This window comes from Metopolophium dirhodum, chromosome 3 (assembly GCF_019925205.1).
Source record: "Metopolophium dirhodum isolate CAU chromosome 3, ASM1992520v1, whole genome shotgun sequence".
NCBI classification, from domain to species: Eukaryota; Metazoa; Arthropoda; class Insecta; order Hemiptera; family Aphididae; genus Metopolophium; species Metopolophium dirhodum.
The window spans coordinates 23,454,144-23,478,157 of record NC_083562.1 but is presented as its reverse complement, the minus strand read 5'-3'; the positions used below and the strand labels follow the sequence as shown (position 1 = coordinate 23,478,157).

General features: G+C 37.3%; 1 protein-coding gene across 4 annotated transcripts in view; it reads left to right on the top strand.

Moving 5' to 3' along the window:
• Window positions 1-3,162: 3,162 nt before the first annotated feature.
• The window catches only part of LOC132940174 (protein couch potato-like), a 56,727-nt gene continuing 35,875 nt past the window's right edge, over window positions 3,163-24,014 (top strand). For 2 of the 4 annotated variants that reach the window (XR_009664066.1, XM_061007630.1), the window contains exon 1: window positions 3,163-4,041. Coding sequence is in view for 3 of the 4 variants with exons in the window: in XM_061007630.1 (XP_060863613.1) it covers window positions 3,898-4,041 (144 nt within the window). In the remaining variant the exon portion in view is untranslated. The remainder of the gene's footprint in view (window positions 4,042-24,014) is intronic. The other 2 variants (XM_061007629.1, XM_061007628.1) reach the window with 1 other exon arrangement.

Below are 24,014 nucleotides of genomic sequence, written 5' to 3'. Positions count from 1 at the left end.
CACTCGTTTGACCCCAGGCACGATACGTCCGCGTCCCTCATATAAGGGGGATTGTTACGAAATTGTACGTATAGGTATAATATAGGCATTGTATACTTTTCCATCTGTCTACAAGTTGGAAAATGTAATATTTTATTCATAAATATATGTTTATTTTTATTACCGCATTTTATTTTTCATCACTGTATTTATATAACCACGTTTGAACACCGCATTTCAAAAGCAAAAGGGCACTGTACATACGAAAAAATCGTTTAATTTAAATTCAAAAATTGCTATGGTCAGAACACGCTTAAAAGTACATTCTATCACTACCTGCTCCATTTATTGGGAGCCAAAACATTTTATGGAAATTATACAAAAATACTTGCTGAATAAAGTTAAGAAAATAATACCACTCTATGTATAGGTGGTATATATAGTAATCGTGGACTAATAAAATGTTCTCTATATATAAATTTAAACGACTTTTGTTTTACAACCGTTTGAACATAACTACGTCAAAATACATATATTATCAGAGCCATGTTAAATATATGTACGAAATACCAAGCGTAAGAATATTTTCAAGTGTTCGGGTTTCAGCGTTTTCCTTTATATAAATTAATAATACATTTTTCCGTGGTTTTTATTTTATCTTTTTTCTTTTACTTTAATAAAAAAAGTACTTGTATCCAATATTATTGTGTTTAAAATTTGAATTTTAAGTACGTTTTCGCTTAAATAACTTAATCAAAATCGCTGATTTCTGAGCTAGAGTCAAAGAAATATTCACCAACTGTCATTTTGATTCTTATAGCCAGTCGATTCTACAAATATTATGTTTTATTTATTTTTAATAATCCTATATTAGTTAAGTTCTAAATGTAATTAAAATAAAATATATTAAACAAATTATTGAAAAAAAAATAACAATAAATTAATGAAACAGTAATCATTAGTAAATTAAGCGGCACGCAATATATTTCCCATCTAAAATGACATAATTATGTTATGTTATGATTATAATCGGCTCTAATTTTTACTATTTAAACCCATAAAAGTCATTAATAAGTGGTCATAAAACTGTTTAAATTAACTAGTTTACAGTGATTTTAAAATTGGGTCAATATAATATTACAAAAATATGGTTTGGTTCGAATTTTTATTTTTTTTTGATTCAAATAAATAATTGATTCTATAAACCAGTGATCACATTGAATATATTATATAACTTACATTATGTATCGTTAATTCATTAATGAGGAGTGTACAAAATATTAAAGACAACATATATTTTTACCATATTTGAGGTTTATGTAATATTGTATATTTATTATTCTGCCGATTCAAAATTCAGTTTATAATTATTTTATCCGAAATTATATTGTGTTCGTGTACAAAGCTTTACAATTTATTACGTGGTTGCGTTTTAAGTATAAATATAATGATTGTTGACTTCGTGGTTAAATTACATAATATACAAAAATATTATAGTCGGATAAACATAATATAATATATCATTACGTTAATATAATCCATGTAAAGTTATTTAAAAAATGGCCAAAGTTAAAAACGAAATTTTAAAGGCGTATATTGGTCAAAGTCATGACTACTATTATTATATATAGGTGTATACCTACTGTATAAGTTTCCAAGCACCGTGTATTTGCATTTGATAAAATCTGGTTTTATTTTATGTATAAAAAAATTAACCATTTCACATTTTGCACAATATAATTTAATAACCTAAGAAAATAATTGCTTTCCACCTAATGTTCCGGATTATTTTTTACTCACAGTGAAATTATGAAAAAATTAAGATATCAGGTGAGTGTTATAATATTATAAATTTAATTCTAAAGAATTGAAACAAAAATAGTTTTTATCATCATAAATATATATATATACATAAGTATATTAATGGACGTTTGTACAGGGCTTATAAAACTTGAAAACTCCTAATTTACTATAACCTATAAATATAATATATTATTATATTATATAAATTAATGTTTGTTTCTAGTGTATATACTCAAAAGACACTCGACCGATTTTGACGAAAATTTCATATTGTTCTTAGAGACATCAGGAGAGTTTAGAGTGTAGTCTGAACCATATTCGAAAATATTTCAAGTGCTTATCCAATCCACTACAGGTGTATTTCCCATTTTAGTTGAATTTGTTCACAAAACGAGGATACGGCATACATATATATTTTATATTTGTAAAAAAAAAACTTCCCATTATTATTACGAATATATTTGTATTGAAAAATCTGTAAATTGTGGACCCACAAACATTTATTCATGACGTCTTAGTTATCGGTTTAAATTTCTACAAGCCAAGTAATGTTGTAATGCAAAATTTGTTGTAAACGGTATCGCCGAAACGAGTTTCAATATTGAATATAGGTAAATATAATAATATTTCTAAGTATCATGGAATCTGATCTATATACATATTATATAGATAGGTGTAGTTATTATTGTTATTAATGTCTGTGTATTATTGTTAGTACGCGCAACCATCGACCTATACAGACTTAAAAAAAACCCCGCGTAAGTCGGTAGTCGGACATAAACGATCTAATATGTTGTTCTGACATTAAAAAAACGTCGGTACACACGCCCCACGTACAAATATAATAATAATAAATAAAATTGCGTATAGGCGGTCAAACACGCAGCGGTATAGATCGGGGCAAGGACGATTGTCGCGTATGTAATACTATGTATATATATATAATATATATAAAATATATATAAATATAATAATACTATATTCGTATGGGTATGCCATGTACGATGAGCGGGGGAGTAAGTATCCATCGTCGATCACACACGAACGGGTTATTATTATTATTTTAACGGTCCATCAGCTGTGCGCAACACTGCCATCGGCACAGCATCGCACCGTAATTGTCAGAGAGACCATCGGAGAACGCAATTTTTTTTTTTAAATTGTTCTACTCGCACACGCCATATGGAAAACAATGCAATCGTCGTCGTCGGTGGTAGTGGTGGCGATGGAGGAGGAAGGGGTTATACGGCCGCCACCACCGCCACCGCCCGCCAAGCTTCCTGTTCCGGTCGGTTCGGCGCCGGTCGTGTTCGGTCGTCGTCGCAGTCGCCGCCGCTGCTGCCACCGCCGCCGCGCGGTCGCTACCACAGCTCGGCCCTCGGCGTTCACATCAGACGCAATTCCGACACGGCGGCAGTCGTACGTTCCGCGATCACACGCACACACCGCGACATTTTTACCTTTTACACACTGAACACACCACCTTAACCACCACCATCACTACCACCTCCACCACCTCAGTCACCACACGTACCCAAACCCTTACAGACACACCACACACCGTTCCAAGTCCCTTTTTGTTTTTTTTTACGATTGTTATCATTTTCGCGTATTTTACACCGATTAATAAAAAAATAATTTAAACATCGATCGATTGTCAATCTGATACTCAATCTCCATTTTTCTCTTTGACCGTCGCGTGTGTGTACACCCACCCCACAAAGAATATAATTTAACATAAATCGAAATACCGCCGAAACGACTGTGTACGATCGACCGTCTCCACCGACCCTGCAGTAGTGACCTGCCGTCGCCACTGAGTCTACTAACTATCGTCTTCTTCTTATTCGTCGTCTGGAACCGAAAGCACGATACCACCGATCAGCTGCTACAGGAAACCGTGCCGGTCCACGGTAGTGACCACATGTTGGCGCTGGTAGTGGTCGTCAAGCAGCATTACACCCACCCGGTTGAATCGTGGAGGCCGTCGCCGTTGGAGGGTTGAAGAGGGCCCGAGGTGGTGCGTACAACGGACCGGAGGCCGCCGCCGCCACCCTCAAGAAGCTCAGACTGGACGCCGCCACAGCCGCCGCAGCCGCAGCCGCAGCCGCAGCGATGAACATGTCGCCAACAGGTCACACGCCACCGCTGCAAGTCCAACAACAGCAGGGACCTGGCAGCGTATCGGTTGACGGCCAGCAGTCCGTCGTTTCTGGAATGTGCAACAGCATCGATTCCGTCGGGCCCGGCGAGGAGGAGGTAAACATAATAATATTATATCAAAAATTATCATATAAAATAAATATTTTCCGATTGATCTTTTTCGTCGAGACATTCGTGGATATTAAATATACATAATACGATATTCGCGTATACCTCACGTCTGTGAGGTTGATTTAGGCAAGTAATTAAAGAGACTCGTATTCGGTTGTATGTACCTATACGACTTAGATGTAGCGTTATTTAATAGTATTTTTTTTATCGTAACGACGATTTGGTGGACGTACGGGCTGAGGGCGTCTCCCCGTGTCCACCGTGAGAACGTTTTCTAATAATAATAATAATAATAATATTGTATTTTTCGACGGATGTACGTCGTATAATCCTTTACTCGGCCGTCCCGTCATGTATCCCCCGCCGCCCGTCCTCCCGTAAGCCTAACATTTTATTATTATAATATATAGGTGCACTATGTATATTATGTATATACGCGACACGCTCGTTATTTGTGTGTAAAACTTGCACACACACGACACTGTATGCGTACGTTACATAAAATATACACTAGTGCACAAAAAAAACAATATGTTTGTTAGGGCTTGGCTCGTCGTTGTCGTCGACGTCGTCGTCGAATGTGATAATTGCTCCGAACGAGGACACGAACGACTGCAACAGCAGCGTGATTTGTATAAGTCGTGTGTTATATTAGGTATATAGTTTAATATGTATGCCAAGTGCACTGCACCCTTCTATCCTCCACCGGTGCCACCGTTAACTCTAACCCTGTACCTATCAATAGTTACCAGTTCTTATCATCGCTCCGGCCGAAATATCATAATTTTCTCCCGAGATTGGTGACAACGCACGATATGATCTAGAATCGCCGATGACGAATATTGTTGATAACGTGCCTACTCAGATTTAACTTGACTTACTATCGTTTTTAGTACTTCTCATCGTAGAATAAATATTGTTTAACTATATATATTATATTATATTGTGTACAAAAATGATACGATAATATTACAAACTACGAGGGACGAAAAATGCGAGTCTTTAACAGCGAATCCCTTACGGTTTTTTAAAGTATTTTTGATGTCACGTGACGCATTATTATGCATTTCGTCTGTACCATAACCACACAGCGAATGCTGGTAAAATCTCCAATGAACTTAATTTCTTGCTATACTTAAAGTATACGCTCTGATTTATTATTTAACGACTGAACATACCTAATGCCTCAATAACGAAGTTCTTATCGTCGTCTTTTTGACAAAATACTACCACGCAAAGGTTAAATATACTCGCAAATGTCGCCTGTGGAAATTAATTTTTTTTTATTTCCGGAAGAAATAATAATATAATTTAATTATTTTCAAAACCCGTTAAATAATTTACAGAACGCATAGAGCGTGCGCACTTCATCATTCCTTTGATCACAGGCGGCGGGTGACGGTTGTATTGCGTGAGTTTTTCGCGCAGGTGTGCCACTCGTTTCTCCTAAGTTTCGGGTGAAAACGATTCCATATGCAAATAATACTATCGGTCGGGCCTATATCTTTTTTAGGTTATATAGATTTCAGGTGTGGGTGTCGCGCACATAACGTCATCGTCGTTCATCGTTTTGTGTAGTCGTCGTAAGCGGCGGCACTACCGTGTACACAATATTACAATACTTATACAGGCTGCAGCCAACACGCGCGCGATCCCACCTCGGCGCTAATTACCAGTCGTTCACGGTCCGCCAGATACGCTGTTCAAATATACACACGCCCAGTGGTTGCCAAAACGCGAGGCGTAAAACGAAACGACCGAGCGCGTGACAAAGTTTATGACGATAACGGAAATATTGCGTAAAGAACGTAAACCTATATACTCTGCTACGGCGAAACGATCGTAAAATGACGTTTTAATATTATTGTTATTATCGGTAGGTAGGTACCTATGTTATAGTATTGTGTACCACCGAAGTTTCGTAAGACGCGCACACGGGGAGCGCGGCAACATGTGTTCACCTGAGGGGCAGCTGCTGCTCCCCGCGAGAACAGCTGATCGCCGTCGGGGTGGTTGCCGACGACGGTGGCGGGTGAGCGCGTATCGTCTGTGACGGGATTTCGACGGGCGAGTGCGTGCGTGTGCGTGCTAACAAGACTCCCTCCAAAAATATAAAAAAAATACGGCCCATCAAAAATATCACGTTTCCGGTAACCACGTAATCTCAAAGCAATCGACAGCTACAGGAACTAAAAATATTTTCTCCAGGAAACCCTGAGTTGATGATTTATGAAAATTATGAGTTATATATATTCGGGTGCCTCTGTACAAGTGGCATCGCGGTGAATAATGTACTATATAATATATTACAATGTATTATTATGTAATTGTATGCACAACACTGGTGATATTGCAGTATCACGAGTATTTCACCGAATCACGTTGTTATCGTTCCACGAGTAAAATCGAAATATTATACTCTGCTAAAAATCACATCGACACGCTGTTGGCTAGGGGGAAGACACGGTCATCGTATATTGCAAAACTGGTTTCCAAGGTAACCCTTTCGACTGGAATATTCCGAAATACCGGCAGTGGTCCCGCAATAATATCCCGTCTTCATTACAATATTATATGTGACTACCGCGGAGACCTCGCGCCGCCTCAGCCGTCGTCGTTATTATAATGCACGTATACATAATATTAATGCGCACCCTCAGACGCGAGCGACTATATTAGAAATCGGAGTCTTCCATAAAATATTTCACAGAGGAAAAAAATACTAAACGCGTCGGCGCGCGGAGACGACGCGTTTTATTATATATATATATTACTATACAAGTATAGTCGGCAGTCAGCTGCAGCAGCTGCCGTTGTTCCTCGCAAGACAGAATTTTATATATAGGTAGGTACGTTTTGCCCGTTTTGTGTGACGCGCTCTGTAGGCCTAAGTATATTGTGCGCCACCCTGTATAGTGTATAATATTATATTATACTCCGACGGCCCGCGTATTATATCTACGTAGGGTGATCTGGTTTTGAAATAGAATTTTTTTTATTAATTTTTTGTTTTTTTACACTTGAGCGATTTTGACACTGCCGGGCGATGAAAACATCGTTTGCAATTTGCATATTATATCATATTGTATTGGCACTGTGCAGAGATGATCGTCTTTAAAATCGCCACGACAGTCTGATGATACAGTCATGCGTGTATATAACGGCATTACAACGACATGATCGTGTGTGATAATAATGTTATATTAAATATATCACATAGTATATTCGTGTAGTTTTTCAGAATATTTCGTATTGTGTCGCACCTCTCACAAGTATATAATATATATTATATATTATAAATTATAATATATGTTAGAAGATTATGATATAAAAAACTTTAACTGCGTCGGCGGGCGCCAGTCGGCGCATAATTCAACGTTCTCTCAACGACCTGCAGCTCCGTCGCTCTCAAGCCACTCGAGACGACGTCTATATACCCACACGCGCACACCGGGTCTCGCCCCTCGTTATGGCCAAGAGCGCACACGGTTTTTATCAAAACACCGACAACCTAACCCTCCTAGCTGTATAGTCACCGACAACAGACTTGTACCAAAGTATCAAGAAACGAGAAATATACCCTTTCTCTCGCGCCCCGAACTCGATAGCGGGCGCTAATTACGCCGGGTGACTGTCGGCGAACGGGTACGTGATATTTACGCAGAAATATAGACCACAGCGCACAATAACACTCTCTCACGGGCGTACGTGATTTTATACGAACAAAATTTGCGTTTTCCGAATTTCACTCAATCCTACCGAATGAATAATGTTCGTCGACGCGAAATTCGTAAACTCTTCCGTGCACGCGTAGCTCGCGCGTGCAGTTGTCGACTCGTAAATCCTTCGGAAGCGGCGGCGGGCATATGGCAAGCGGGCACCGTGTGCTAGCGTTCACCGTATGCCGTTTCCGTCCGGAGGGAGGTGTATAGTTATATAGTCAACGGTGACGCCGATGCCACTGCTGTCGCAGACATTTTTCTGACGAACTCGATCTTATTTTTATGATATCAATGTCCCCCGAGACGGTAATAATAATAATAATAATAATAATAATAATAATAATATAGTTAATACACCGATAGAGACGACGACGCCGACAAATTTGAAATATAATTACAAACGTCATCATAATATTAATTCCGATAACAACAAAAACGCATATACGAACGATAATTATAAATGTCACTATAACGGTATCTATATATGCATGTACATAATGCACATGCAATATGTACAGACGCTGCACATAATATATACATACACAATTCTATACATACGCTTATATTTTATGTACTGCTGAGCGACCGTATCTGGTCAAGCTCTGAAAACCAGTTTAAGCACGAGCCGAAACGCCAATTGAACGACGTCGTAAGTCTATGACGATGATGATAATGATGATGACGATGATGATGATGATGGGCAACGTGTTCACGCCGCGAAGTTCCTGTGCAGCCGCCACTGCCGAACTATGTCCGATAACAAATTATATCATTATACAAATCTTGTACTTCCGGTGCATCGCGATCGCAGGGTAGAGCAGTTGTTCCTTTATGTGCAACCTAAAAACATTAAGCATATTTTGCATATACTAAGTATAGTATTATATAGGTACCTACAAGACATATATTTTTATACGCCGATATAGGTGCTAGAAATTAAACTATAGAATATAATGAAGGTATCAAGCTAGTTTATAATCTGGTATACAACAACATAAAAGCTCGGGAAGAATTCAATATTTTCTATCTGTTTTTTTCGTTACTTCTAAAATATATTATATACATTATAACACTATTGTGTGTATATTTGCGTTTCGATGCTATAAGCTAGTATATTTTTAAAGTGTCTATAGTTTTTGTTACCAGCGTGTATATTATATATAGAATTTTTCAATTAAATTAAGTTCGACTGCAGATTATCATGCCAGTCGGTTTACAAATTATTCTAATCGATTACTGGTACAATAATATATGGTGGAGTATATAGTATAATAAATTTGCATTCCCTTAAATATCGGTTTTGCATATTATTATACATGTCCTGCAATTATAGCTATCTAACAATAAGGTTCTATAAAAACGGATGGAAATTAACGGCATCGGTTCTCGGAAAACATATTTTCTCGTTTCCGTGTGACTGCGTGTGTGTGTGCAGAGTTTTCGCGATTATTCGTGTAAATTAATAGACGCTTGTACAGTAGTATATATTTTTATATATGCATCAATTTTATGATTTTCGTGAATAATTTTAGTTTATAATGAGCAGCGTAGTAAAATATTATATTATAAATTATAATCATATAGCAATTAATATTATTCTCCACAAAACGTTTTTTGGGAGCGCTGGTTTTATTTTTGTCGGAAAACGACGAGCGTATATTATATCGGATTTTGGTATTTTATTTTAATCAAGCACTAACGACACTTCATATTGTTGGCGCCATAATGTTTTTAATGTTTTTATACAAAAAAAGTTTATAAATCTCGAAACTTTCAACATATTTTTATCCCCAAACCCTGCTATATCCCGATAATCGTTTTTATCGGTGTCGTAACATGTCATTTCATATATCATATATTTTCTAAAATTTGTCTAATTTAATATAAACCATATAATAATTCATTATTATACATCACTAAAATCGTAGTTGTATATTTTGTATAAATCTGTCAATTAGATTAGTTGTATGTATTAAAAAGGTTATATATGGGGCAAAATAAAACGTATATGACGGTAGCACACTCATATTTCAACGGAAATTTTAAAATAATAAAACGCGAACATCGATTATATCAACGAAGTGATTATGTTACATTGAAATGCTAGTGGATAAGGGATTTCAATCTAATATAATAAATCTTATGCGCTACAGATTCAAAAACAAATTAAAATGACACAGTCAAAAAGTAATAGTTACTACTTATATATTATACAGTTAGATTATTATTGTTTGTATTTATAAACGTCTGTATTACATAGTAACGTTGAACAAATGTTACTCAAAATATCTGAATTAAAAAATGTCTAGAGCTATAACTAACATAATTTTTAAAATGAGTTAGCGAATCAACTGAAGTTTGCAACATACTTGTACTCTTATTTTTATTGAATAACACTTCCAACATCCAAGTCAATTCCCTGTGGTGAATTAAATATTTAAATGATGGTCTGCAAAAAAATGAGAGGGGCATCGTACAAAACTTCCATGAGTCGTGCCGTACGCCCCGATGCCCGTATACTCACTTTTTGCAAAACATTTTTCACTGTAATTTAGGTGGGCACAGAACATAATATAGGCGAGAGCCTTGTCAGTATTTCCCAACTAAACAACGCTTAATCTACCTTGGCAAACTCCATATTGAGAATAAATCCGAATGAAAACGTGCATAATATTTTGTAATCACGTGATATAATTTAGAAAAAACCTAATTTAAATAATATAATATTAATTTATTGAAATTAAATTAAACGCGTTGTATTTCAAGGAAACGACAAGTAAATGATCATCATGGTAATGAATTTTAGAACAATACATTATTTATAATTACTCAGAACAACTTAGCCAAGGAAAACAATGCATCCATATCAACAATATCTTATATTATATTATATAAGATTATAAACTGTTAAAACTCTGAATTCAGGACGATGACTGATTTGAACGCCGACAATATTTTATAATATAATATTATGTTTTATAGGATTTACATATCCATAAAAAAAAACTCTAATATTAATACGCATATTTTCTAGGCGTAAAAAATAACGAATATTACCGAAAGCACGCACGCGTTGAGTTTTACGCCCAATCTAAAAAAATGTTTGTACAATAATTATATTTCATCGAATAAACATTAATTTTTGTATGTAAATATAGTGTTTGCGGTGTTTTATAAACGCTCGGTGGCACCGCAGCTTACAGTAAGTCTATATCGCATGAGAATTCGTAATCGTTTTATTTATATTTCAACTAATACACCATTTAGGTCTTCTAAACATAATTCGACAATAACTGTATAGAATATAATATGGTAAATAAAAGGAACAGCATTGGCGTCTATAAACAAAACGTGACCGAAGTGATGCCACTGACGAGAGTACACCTCTGCACGACGTGTGGGCATATTATTATTATTCAGCGTTTGGGCGTGCACATGTAGTATTACTATCATCTAAGCCCCAAAGCTCTCGGTCATCTCTACACCTACGACAGTACCAATAGATTTTTTTAGTATTATTATTATTGTTATTTTATTTTAATGCGATTTTTCCTACGATAAACACCATCGCATGTTTGCTTTAATTTTTATTTCCTTCGTTCACTTAGATTGTTTGCGGGGCATTTAGTTTTTCGATTTTAACACACGATCTTTGAATTTTTTTTTGTCCAGAACCAACACGCTATACGTAGAGTATATTTTTGAGGTGCATTCGTATTCGACAATTTTTTACTAATTACGTTCTAAAATATAATTTGCATGCAAACATATAGGTACTTATATTAAGATCTCATTTTTTAATTGGAAATCCACTGGGATATGAAACGTTAAACATTTATATCTCATTATCATGTCATAAGATATATTAGTGAATAGTTATGTAGGTACTAAAACTGTCATTCATAAGAATATAAGAAAACGACAACAATTATATTATTATAATATTCTCTTTGTCACTTAAAACTTTAAGTCATAATAATAATAATAGTAATGTCACTTGACGGAACTTTCTCCTAACTTCTGATCGTGACTTATATTTATTCTAAATAAACGAGTTGTTGCAATTTTAAATTTCATAAAAACTGCACACTTAAAATAGTGGAAATCTCTAGACGTTGAACATTATTATTTTCAACGAGAAAGAAAATACCCAGAAGATGGGTGAAATGTTTTTATTTCCCGTTTTTTACATTTTTTTTTTCGTACGAAATCAAATCAAGAAGGAAGAAAATGCCTTAACTTTTACTTTTGTCCTCCTTGCACCACCCATCGACAAGCGTCGGATGTAAGGTCGATGGCGGGGCTGATGTGTGACAGGCGTTTAACGTATGCTGCGTACAGCCATTATTATGATATTCATCTACGAATCGGTACACTTATATAAATAATAATATGTTCTCCGCAGCACTTTAAACGTACAGCCGTTGCAGTCGGTCAAATTCCGCGGTGGCTGGTAACGAACTGTTTATTTTTTTCTGCATTTTTTTTTTTTATATTACGATTATTATTTATTCAGTTTGCCCACACGGTCCATTAATATCACTTAAACGGTTTTGATATTTTGCGCGACTGATTCCCAGGGCGGCGCATCGAACACCGACGGGATGGCGCATATAATATATAATACATTAGGTACCTATCGGTAGGTATATATATATATATATATGACGAAAATACATGACGTTCCGCACATATGATATCAAATGGATAATATGTGATAGAAAGACCGGTATATGTTTAGACACACGAACGCCGCACGTCCAAAATCCCAAAAGGGACTTCCGGGGTATTTTTATATCTAGACCGATCAATACTCCGCGCTCGAAAATACACACGGCGTAAGACTCGCGTATATTTTGTGCGCGTGTACGTGCGCACATGAGTTTACCTCGTCGAAAAACACGAATCCGTCTGCGACGTGAATAAATATAGGTGTAATAATAAAGGTATAAGGTATGAGGGAAAAGGGCGCGCGAGGATCAGACTTAACGTCTTTGCCGTTGTCGGGAAGACACAGTCTCGCGATTATAACGCAATACAGGTAAACGGATACTCGTGTGTTCGCGTTTTCGGACCCGCCGTACCGAAACGGAATAACACGGTGCACACACACGCTCACACGGTCGTATCACATATATTATAGCGAACGCATAATCCGGTATCCGTTTGCGCATTTATACCACGTATCGAGAAACTTTTTTTCACTCTCCTCCTCTTCCCCCACCGCCGCCGAAGACTCGTTTTATGTATTACATGTGCGCGCGTTCTATTTGTATATTATGTTCTTTCTTCGCGACGGAGACACTTCGTCGGCTCCAACGCTAAAAGGACGGAATTCGGTGGATTTAGGAATACATATATATATATATATAGGGTACACATGCACTACGTCACATAGGCACGTGAGTTGTAACTGCACTTACATTATAATAATAATAATATTATACTGTGGCACAGTGTCTATACGCTCGGCGTGCGACGGACGTGTCCCGCCGACAGCACAAAGTCCAATGAAATCCTCGTTCGTTGTTTAGAGCTCATTTTAGAGCAATTTCGTGTACCGTCGCAAGTGGCTGCGAATCGATCGCGTAACAGCATCGTTGTGTATTATAAGCGCCCTCGAAAAGGCTACATAATATAGCTCTCGCATATAACATAGTATATTCTGTACCCGACAAATGCAATCAGGAATTCCAGACGTCGGTGGCGGCGGTGATATTAAGTGCACAAAATTATTTCAGAATGGAAAATTATTCGTCGAAGCGTCGAGCCCATACACTGATGGCGGTACATATCCGTAATATTGTTGTTATTATTATTGTTATCGTCGTCTATATATTTTGATTGTGAATATTCCGTTGGAAATTGACCATTACATACTATGTAGAGTACGAACGATATGGGATCGCTTCATATATGACATTAAGAACACACATTTTACCGTGTATAGAAACCAAACACGTTTAAATAAATCGTTGCAATAATATAATATAATACTAATATTATGACGTATCAGCACGCCCCCGCAACGGTCTTTGAATAATAATTTTCATTACGTTATTTGCGGTGGCGTCATACCAATACTGTTTGGGGAGTTTGACGATAAATCGAATTTAATTTGAAATGTTTTTTTATTTTTTAACAGCAGCGCGTGGAATAATATAATTCGTATAGTCTTACGAGTGCTATTGTAACAACTATAATAATATTATATTATAATTATTAAAGATCTCTCGAAAGAATACGAGTGGGGCAACGCTAGGCGTAATGAAAAACAACCATTTACGCGACGTTGTTTGAATTTCATGAGATACGGTTGATTAAAAGCGTTTACGACGGATCGTCATCGTTGGAAATTAACCCACCGCGCAGATGCTGGTCGCGGTGTACAATATGTATATAAAATATATATACAGGATGATTCTTTTAATGCAAGACACTACCTAATTGATATGAAATCATTTTAAAACCAAATATTTAAAAAAAAAAACAATGTATTTTTTTTACTTTGAATCTTAAAGTACATTTTTAATTCCATGTTCCGAAGAAGAATATACATATTTCGTAATAATTCGATTGGAGACCAAACATGTGCAGGGGTCCTACTCGTTCAACATTTTATTTTCAACATAAAATTGATAACGACAAAAATGGTAAAATTATATATTTAAAAGAATATTTTCTGATCACATAATATTATTATGTAAAACAGGTATTTTCAAAAACCTTAGAAGTTTTAAACATATAATCAGTGTCGTGTGTAAAAAGAATCACACTGTATAATATACGAGGAGCGTTTGCCTACAACATATAATATAATACTCTATTGCGCGGCATATCATAAGACGTATTACATTTTCTCGTGTCAGTTCTTTCCTAGGCTATGTGTATACTATATACGTATATACAAACACACTCGTATATATTACGTTATACATCAGCTCCTCTCGACAAACAGTAAAGTCAACACACAGTTATATCTAATGCTGCACGCGTGTATATATATATCAGACATTGATATGTATATCTTACTATGTCGTGCGGTCTAGATGGAATAGTATAATATGATATATTATGTGTATGGGACAATGAGTAATTATATTATCAGTCAATATTATAATAATAATAATATGTATTATACAACACTATGTAGAAGTAGGCTGAGGTGCGATGACGACTACGTTGACGACACGTTCGACGGAATATCTTTAAAATATGTTGGTAGGTATATCATAATATGAACGCTGCGCTGGTGATTACAAATTTCCTCGAGTCTCGAATGGATGATTATAGAATGACATTATTATTATTATATTCCATCGATGATAATAGGTAATATGACGGCTGACGACTATAGTGACGAGTATAATATGTTAAAGGATGCGATTGACGCTGTATATACAAGTGGCATATTATAATACTCGTTCATAATTTTATATTTCAATTGGCGCATACTATTCTTCCGCCGTATGTTAATAACAAAATATAATAGAATATTATTATTTTTTATAACATTTAAACCTCGACACGCCCTCAAATCGTCGGCGTAGTACACTAATATTTATAACTTACTCACGATGGTTATTCACGTGTATACGAGTAATAAAACGAAGTCACTAAGTCGGTCATCACAAGTGTAAATCGTCTTCAGTAAGTGTAACAGTTGAGTATAATATGGTTATAATTATTAATGATTCGCCTACAACAGACTCACAAGAATACTATACGCGTATTACGTATATTATAATGAACACAACTCCGTGAACCCTCGTCCCTCGCTTATGTCAATATGTCATATAGGCAGGTAATTCATAATATCGACCAACAAAAATAATTATTGACATTATCGTTATAGCAAATTGATACAAGATACATTGTTTTCTGATTTTTGTGGTTTTATTCACCCGATTCTTTTCCAAGCCCGTCGTGATCCGGCTATCGGCCCAGTGAAAGTGCTCGATGCATGTTCTAATAATAATAATAATATGCTCATACATAATATTATAATATTCCCCTTAGCCGGCGCTAACTCTGTATATACTGTCGTCGACCTCTCCCGAGAACAATGCGCGAGCGCGTTGTATAATATTTTAAGAGGTATATTATTATTTTTCACCGAAATACGCGCTACATTAGAAAATGATAAAACGTGAGTACCTGCAGCAGCAGCGCATAGCGTATCATTTGAAGAAAAAAAAACTCTCAACAAGAGCGGTGCGAAATGAGATTACTTTACGAATAATTTAAGTTCATATTCGGCGCGTAAAAAAAATTAATGTTCATTATAAAAAATAAAACACGAAGAAAACGGTGCAGTGTTGAAGATTTCACGAGCGTTGTAAAGATAACTGCAAAACACTATGGTATGAGCCATACGTTGGTCGCCTTTTTTTTTACGTATCGGTTATTATTATTATACCTGAGTATAATAATCATAGTCGCGCCGCCAATCATTGTTAGCATATTGCTATTCTCCCCGTCATCTATTATAGTCGAGTGATATTGTGTATAATTATTATACATTGAATTTGCGAAGATTACAACAACAATACGATAATATTTATCTACGAGCGAATGTTTTTACTTAAAAATATAAAATCTATAGTATACATAAATGGAACGATACGTAAACGGTGTACGCTATTTGTTCACACAATCGAGGAGGTCATCCGTTGACGAGTTATACCGGTGCACCTCCGAGATGGCGATGTGTCGGCCGGTGTAAGAATTAAACGTAAGGCAACTCTCGGGAATTTTCATTTAAGCTTTTTACGTAGGAGGATTTAACACGATGTGAGAACTCAATAACGGGTTAATGAAGCGTGTCGATAATTTGAAATGACATATTTTGTAACAATAACAGTAATTGTTGGTAGCGATTTCATTCAGTGAACTTCGCCGGTGCTATTGGAACGTTTGGAAAATACTCGAGATCAGAGGTATCCTATTATATAACTCTTAGGCTATTGGATGTATAGGTATATCATTGTGATAGAAATTATTTAAAACCACGATGTTGCGTGCGCCGCAAAACACGCTGGTAAATGGAAAGCGGATAATAGACTTTTGCGGCGTACGATAGATACATTATACCGTGTGAATTATTTTTACGATTGCGACTCGGTTTTTTCGGAAAGCTGATTTGGCGCCAGCATTTCGAAAAGCTGTCTGTGGGTAAAACGCGCGCGCCGTTTATCGATCCACCGCCGCCGCGCCTTCATCTGCTACGACTGTACTTGGGCCGTGTGCGATGTACGACGAAAGTTAACAGCGGGTGGCGGCAGAGTTCTGTGCGTGTGCGGCAACGGGCGGGCTGCGGCCAATTACGAAAAATAAATATTGAAATTTATTCCTACGCCACCGCCGCCGCCGCCGCCAGGGCTAGTCGAAAAGGCGAACGCCTCTCCGGGCCGTATATCAAAATAATAATAATAATAATAAAATATCGTAAACTATATATAGTACATTGTATATTATACAATATAATATAAGTAATATAACACACATATATGTATATATATATACGCTCTTGTGCTGCACAATCGCATGACTGTATATACTCATATATTGTGTTATAATATTATGATTTATATTTTTGTTCTTATTCGCGTACAACCCTAAAAATCAAGCACCCCAACCATGTCGCGGGTAAATCATCGAAACATAACGTACACGTATATAACTCAACGCTCGCAGAGATCTCGTCGGCGCATATCTCTCGGAGAACCATTCGATTTTTGGTTGACGATGTTAGCGCATAGTTCTTTTTTCTATAACACAATATTGTACATAATGTATTATTCATAATATTATCTATATCGTGATCGATAGTCGATGCATTGTTATGAGAACAGTTACGACGATTTGTTTACCATTGTTTTTGCTATGCAGCGATATTGCTCGGTACTAACCTATAATATTATAGTACTAAATAGTAATTGTATCTTTCAAACACTCTCGATTTCCGTCTGAACCTTTAAATGTTGGGCCTTTTTCAAATTTTTTTTTATCTCACACAATTAAGACCAACAGACTGATCGGACTTTAGGCTATTCGAGTATAATATGTCATTCTCGTTAATGAGTTGATGGTTCTAAACTGACTGGACACTCTTGATATGAAAATACTACGTGTACGGTATAATATTATATTACACCGTCTTCGTTTCGAGGATCACACAGCTTGTGTACTTTTAATATATTTTATAGTTTTCGTGTATATTAGTGAAACAAACATCTACCAACAGACGTGGCGTGGAACTATATAGATGCACAGGCTCGTTTGTACTTCGGAAAAACTCGAAAAGAGGTCAACCGTTCGTCGACGTCGTCTGTATGGTTCCCACGGCGGAGGTTCTAATTTTTTTTTCGTTGACCTTGAATGGCGCGAGATGCGCTGCAGTGAAACCAAAATATATAATACGAATAAACACTGATATTGTCGGCCTACGTACAAAACAATTTGTTAAAAGAGCCGTTGTGCGCCTATACGGCCGTATATAGGTATATATTATATTATACGATAGGAAGTGATGACGATGGCGGCGGCATACCAGCTGGTAAACGACATGTGTGAGTATAGGAAAGACCTCCGGAACACCTGGTCTTTGAAGGCGCGTGCCAGACTACATTTTTTTTCACATATACCTAATACACATATATAATATATATATATACACACGATTTCTTCTATGTATCACTACCGTCCTGCGTCGAGGCAATCCGAAACCGTACGACCGATATATAATATACCTGACATGTGGTCAAAGCAGTATATACATACACACATATATATATATATTATACACAGGCCCTATTGATTTATGGCCCCGGGGGCGACCGTACGCCGCTACCACCACCGGCCGCCTACGCTGTATCTGTCGGTTGTTATTATATATCGATTCCGACAGACTATATAGGCGCGTGTGCGGCATCGCTCGGCTGCAAAAACACGAAAAGATGATTCGGCACGTACCTACCTATATATTATAATATTATAATCATATATAGCAGTGGAGGACGCCGACCGTATATCATTCGGCCAAGTCCTAAAACAGTGTAACATCGTGGCGGCGCGGCGATGATGTTCTCCTTTCTCGTATTCCGTCTTAATCGCTGTCGCTGTTGCAGTCGTGTAATCTATTAAATTTTCATTAGTGTTCCGGAACACGGGTAATCGTCGTTAGGCCGTTGACCGAGGTCATATACATAACAATATAAATCGGTATAATAAACGTCCTACCGGTACACGTCACTTAGTGCGCTACTGCCGCATCAGTTGTTACACGCATCTTACGCACGACGGTAATTAAAATTTAATCGCATCGCTGTGGTGCATTCGCAACGTTATACATTTAAAGAAATACCACATGATGCACCACCGTACCTAAAATACATAATATATTGTGCACAAGCATTACGTTTGATTAAATTCTAGACGGAGACGGTGCAGCGCAGATGTTCTCAATCTACAATATGTTCGTGGCGTATTATCTACGAGACGTATGTAGGTACTGATGATTGTCGACTAAACGCGGTGGAATGCGAAAACTAACCGGCAAACCGTTTTGAATTTACCCTCGGACGCCTTATATATAGGCCGTTTTTCGCACGGTGCTCGCGTTATCGCCTACTTACACGCCTGCAGGAATATTCCCATGGGAAGATTTTCCCAGGCACCTTTCCGTGTGATCCGGTCCGGTTTGCCGATATATGGTTTACTCTTCGCCGCTGCGTGCAGCAGCACAGTGCCGGGGCGACGTCTATAATGATTTATCATTATGTATACGTCGTCGTAATATGTCGTACTATAATCCACACCGACTGGTGCACACGACACCGAGGTTTTACGCACCGACCGCAACCATCTCGGCGTGAAGACCCGTCTTGGGTTTTCAGATTCAGACTCGTACACAATACGATAGTGGTATCAGAATAATAATAATATTATAACGCAGCAGTGCGCACGATACCACAAAACTCGAAACGAAAATCTCATAACAGCGGCGCGTAATAGGTATAACTCGACCGACCGCGCAGGGGTTAACAAAACGTGCAGGCCGACCCGGTGTTATTTTTATTGAGCCCAAAGGTCACGCAGTATACTTGCGCGAGCGCGCCCGCGCACACACACATTTATTTATTTATATATAAGTAATACGACGTATATGGTATATGAACAGACAGACAGGCGGGCGCAAGCCGATAGCAATTTGGTCCAATTAAACGTGGCACTGCAGCCGTCCGTCGCCGGCCTGTTGTTCAGTTACAAAATTCTTCTCTAACTTCGAAACGCCGTGTTTTTTTTTTTGTTTTTTTTTCCTCGCCATCCAAGCCACCTTTACCGAAGAGTCGTGATTCTGTGGTTGGGGACAGTGGAAGGACACGAGTGACGGACCGCGTGGTTTTCTTGCAACGACGACGGAACTTTATGACGGTTTTAATGATACCTGTCGGGTGTATTAAAAGACAAATTGGATAAAGCTATGTTCTATACTTACACTCTACGGTATATAGTACGTTCGTGGAATGTTTACAGTCGTGCGAGTACTGCGAAGGTGGGGAGGATGTGGGATAAGGAGGAGACGACCGCGATGGCGAACGCAGTCGGTTAACCGACCGGCAACGGCAACGGCAACAACAACAACAACAACAACAATAATAACATAATTTCACCGAGAATCGCGCGTAACCGTGTATGTGGTATAGCTATATAGGAGGTACCTATATTACTATTACCTACCGTGCGCAGTGCGTGGCCGCCGAGCGCAGTCAACGGGCACGACTTCCTCGCCGATGCGTCTCGGAGACAAAGACTTATTTTTTGACGGGGGAGGGGCACGCGTATAAATGATCATATACATGCAATATACAGTCGCAGTCGTATAACAGCAGCTCTGCAGTCGTCATCGTAGTCGTTTCTCCGTTCATCTCCTGTACAAATATAATACTGTATGTCTGCATACATAGGTACCTGTGATATGGGTACTGAGCGGTCTTGTGTACGCGCGTTTTAAATTGTTCCCCCTTTTTTTCATTTCATCCGTTTCGTTGTACACTATCGCCACACATTAACATTATGCCACAGAATATAATATTCTCGCATAGTTCGTACCGAGCCGGGCTCGCCCACTATAGACCGACAACCGTCAGTCGTCGGAACAGACTCGAGGAAGAATATCACTATACACACAGTAATACATCATTGCGTGTGTATTGTGTGTATGCTCCGTGTGTGTGTGTGTGTGTGTGTGTGTGGCACGCCACTTTCACCGTGAGAAACGGTTTTTCTCGTATTTCGTTCCCGTGGGGGGATCACGCGCGGTGACGTCCCCGTTGACAAAAGCCACCGTATTGACCGGATATTGTCCCGGAAACAGCGTCGGAGCACACTGTATACATATTGTGTATAGGTGGTATACCTATACTCTGCTCGCTGGCTGCTGCACTGTTTCTGTATATTGTTTGAATTTGTCGATATATAGGTACAATTAATTCCAATGAATTAGGGTGAACACGTTCCGCCGACTCGACTCTAATGACATTTTTCACTATAAAAACCGACTACACAGAAACAACAACGAATATAATAGTAAATATATACTCAATATTATGTTATGCCGGCTTAAAACATAACGTGTACCTTATATAAGTTATAATTTTAGGATTGTGTACATATATAGAGGTCGAGTTGTTATTTTTCTCGCAGAATTATTTAGTCGTTCGGTACCAACTATATACAGTACCTATACAAGCTGTGAGATGGATATTATCGTGATCCTATATAAGGGAACACATTTTATTTTTGACTATTCAATCTGATAGCGATGAATACGTTTTTATCTTTCGGAATACAATGATGTTTATATCAATTGACGAGTACTTCCTACACACACAGGTTCGAGTTAAACAAGTTCATTGTGTACTGCGTATATTATATATATATATAAACAACTTTTAATGGTTATTACTGTTATTACATCATATTTTTTTACATCACGAAATTATTAAACTGTTGGTACGAAATTCCTGAGCGGTTGACGATGAAAAATAACACAGTAACCACCGCCGTTCGTAATATATTTATATATATATATACATATATATATAACGTTTATAAATTATGATTAATATAATAATATATATTATGCTGTATAGTATAATTATATTAAATTGTTATAACCACAGTTTTGGCAAAACGTCGTAGTATAATATACTCGTACTTATTTTAGTGGATTTTGTCTGTTTATAAGATACTGAAACGGAAGAAAAACAATACACGAACGTCGAACATAATACAGTATATTATTATTGGATATCATCATTATTATTATTATTATCATCTTGTGATAAATCACCACGTGCAGTCGGACACACGAGTGTAAAGGACGATGATCAACAACGATGTTTTGTATTCGCGGAAAACGAATAATTTTTTATACGACTTTCGGGACAATTTCACGTCGATAAACCAAACAAAACCCGACAACGGCAGTATTCTATAATGAAAAAAAAACGAAACGTAAACAAGATTATGAGAGTGAATACGACGCGTGCTCTTCGAACCCACTGCAGTATCGAGTCAAACAATTTTTCTTTTTCGATAAATAATAATTTTGTTTTCCGAACAGATATTTTATTAGCGTTCTCAAGCCCGGCCTTTCCTGCAAGTGAGATCGCCAACAATCATCCCCTTTCTATAGGTTTGAGCTACATACAGTTGCGTGCTTTCAAATTATAATCACCATTATAGTAACGTCTGGATATATTATAAAGTCTATATTATACCTATTTGTTCTGAAGTACGCACGCATGCTAATATCATAATTACAGGTCGTCGTGTTTATTATATTACAACGTGTTATTAAAAACAAAAAAAACAACTTATTTGTGCAAAGTGATATCGTCGAACGTCCGACAACAGCTGATCTATTATCCGACGATGTATACCTATCGGCAGTAATCTGTCAGTCGTTCAATATTTTATACGCCTATAATAATAATAGTATAATATCGCGGAAGTTTTGAGTCGTTATTACCGCGGACGAGACAATTTAATTCTCTCGCATGTGCGTCTATACATGCATGTGTTATATTATCATTAAAATAAGTCTCTGACTACCGTCTCGTCGTCGTCACGGAGCTGCTTCTGCTAAGACGTGTGGGGGCAGGTGAAAGCCTTCCCGGAGGGGCAGGTGGTGGTTGTCTTTGACGGGTCTCCGGACGCATATACACACACACACGCGCGCGCGCGCGCGCAGAATACTATCGTAGAGGAAATTTTTTTTTTAAAAGCGCAGGTGTCGTCTCCACCTTGACCACGCGCCACCGCCGCAGGTATTATATATTATATAATATATTATATTATTATAGTATGCACGCGTTCGCGTACCAGACGACCGGTGCAGCAGTATAATATGCGATCCAACGAAAACCGTTACTCGCCGCCGCCACTCGATCAGCCGGTATAACAATATATATAATTTGATATAGGTATAATATTATCTACTACAACAGTACTACCCCGCTCACCCCGTATAATAGTAATTTACGCACGCCGTTCGTCGAGTATAATAAAATTTACAGCGTTTTAATACTGACGGCGGATCCGGGCAAAATATATGCCCATTATTTTTATTTTTTTTCGCCCTCTTTTTTAACACGTGCCCCACGCATCGATTCGTCCATTTTAGAGACGCATTTCGTTCGTTTTCATACATTACCTATGTACATAGTACGGCGTATACCTCGATGTCTATAATGGGTACGTATCGCGTGTGCGAGTAGTAATAAAATAATAAAATAAATGATAAATAATAATAATAATTGTGACCGGGATTTCTTTTGTGATGTTATAATACTTATAAAGTTATAACCATATATTATTATAGGTGGTTCTCATGCGCCGGTCCATCCGGACTCATACCTACATACATATATTTAGCATAGTGTTGTGTGTGCGTGATAATTATTCTAGTTTCGACACAACGTTTCCGGTCGGGAAAATAAACAGCATAATTAAAATAATATATATATATATACAGAGGAAATAACGCAAATGTGGAAATTTTGTCGGCAACTAATTTTGAGGCCAAAATAATATACTAAAGGTGCATAGTATATACGATAGCATTATAATCATATAGTTGGACGTCAAAGTCCTCTGTCAAACGGTGGGTCCTATGGTTTAATGCATATATCTATAGATTATTATATTTTGAAATGTACTTCCTAAAGG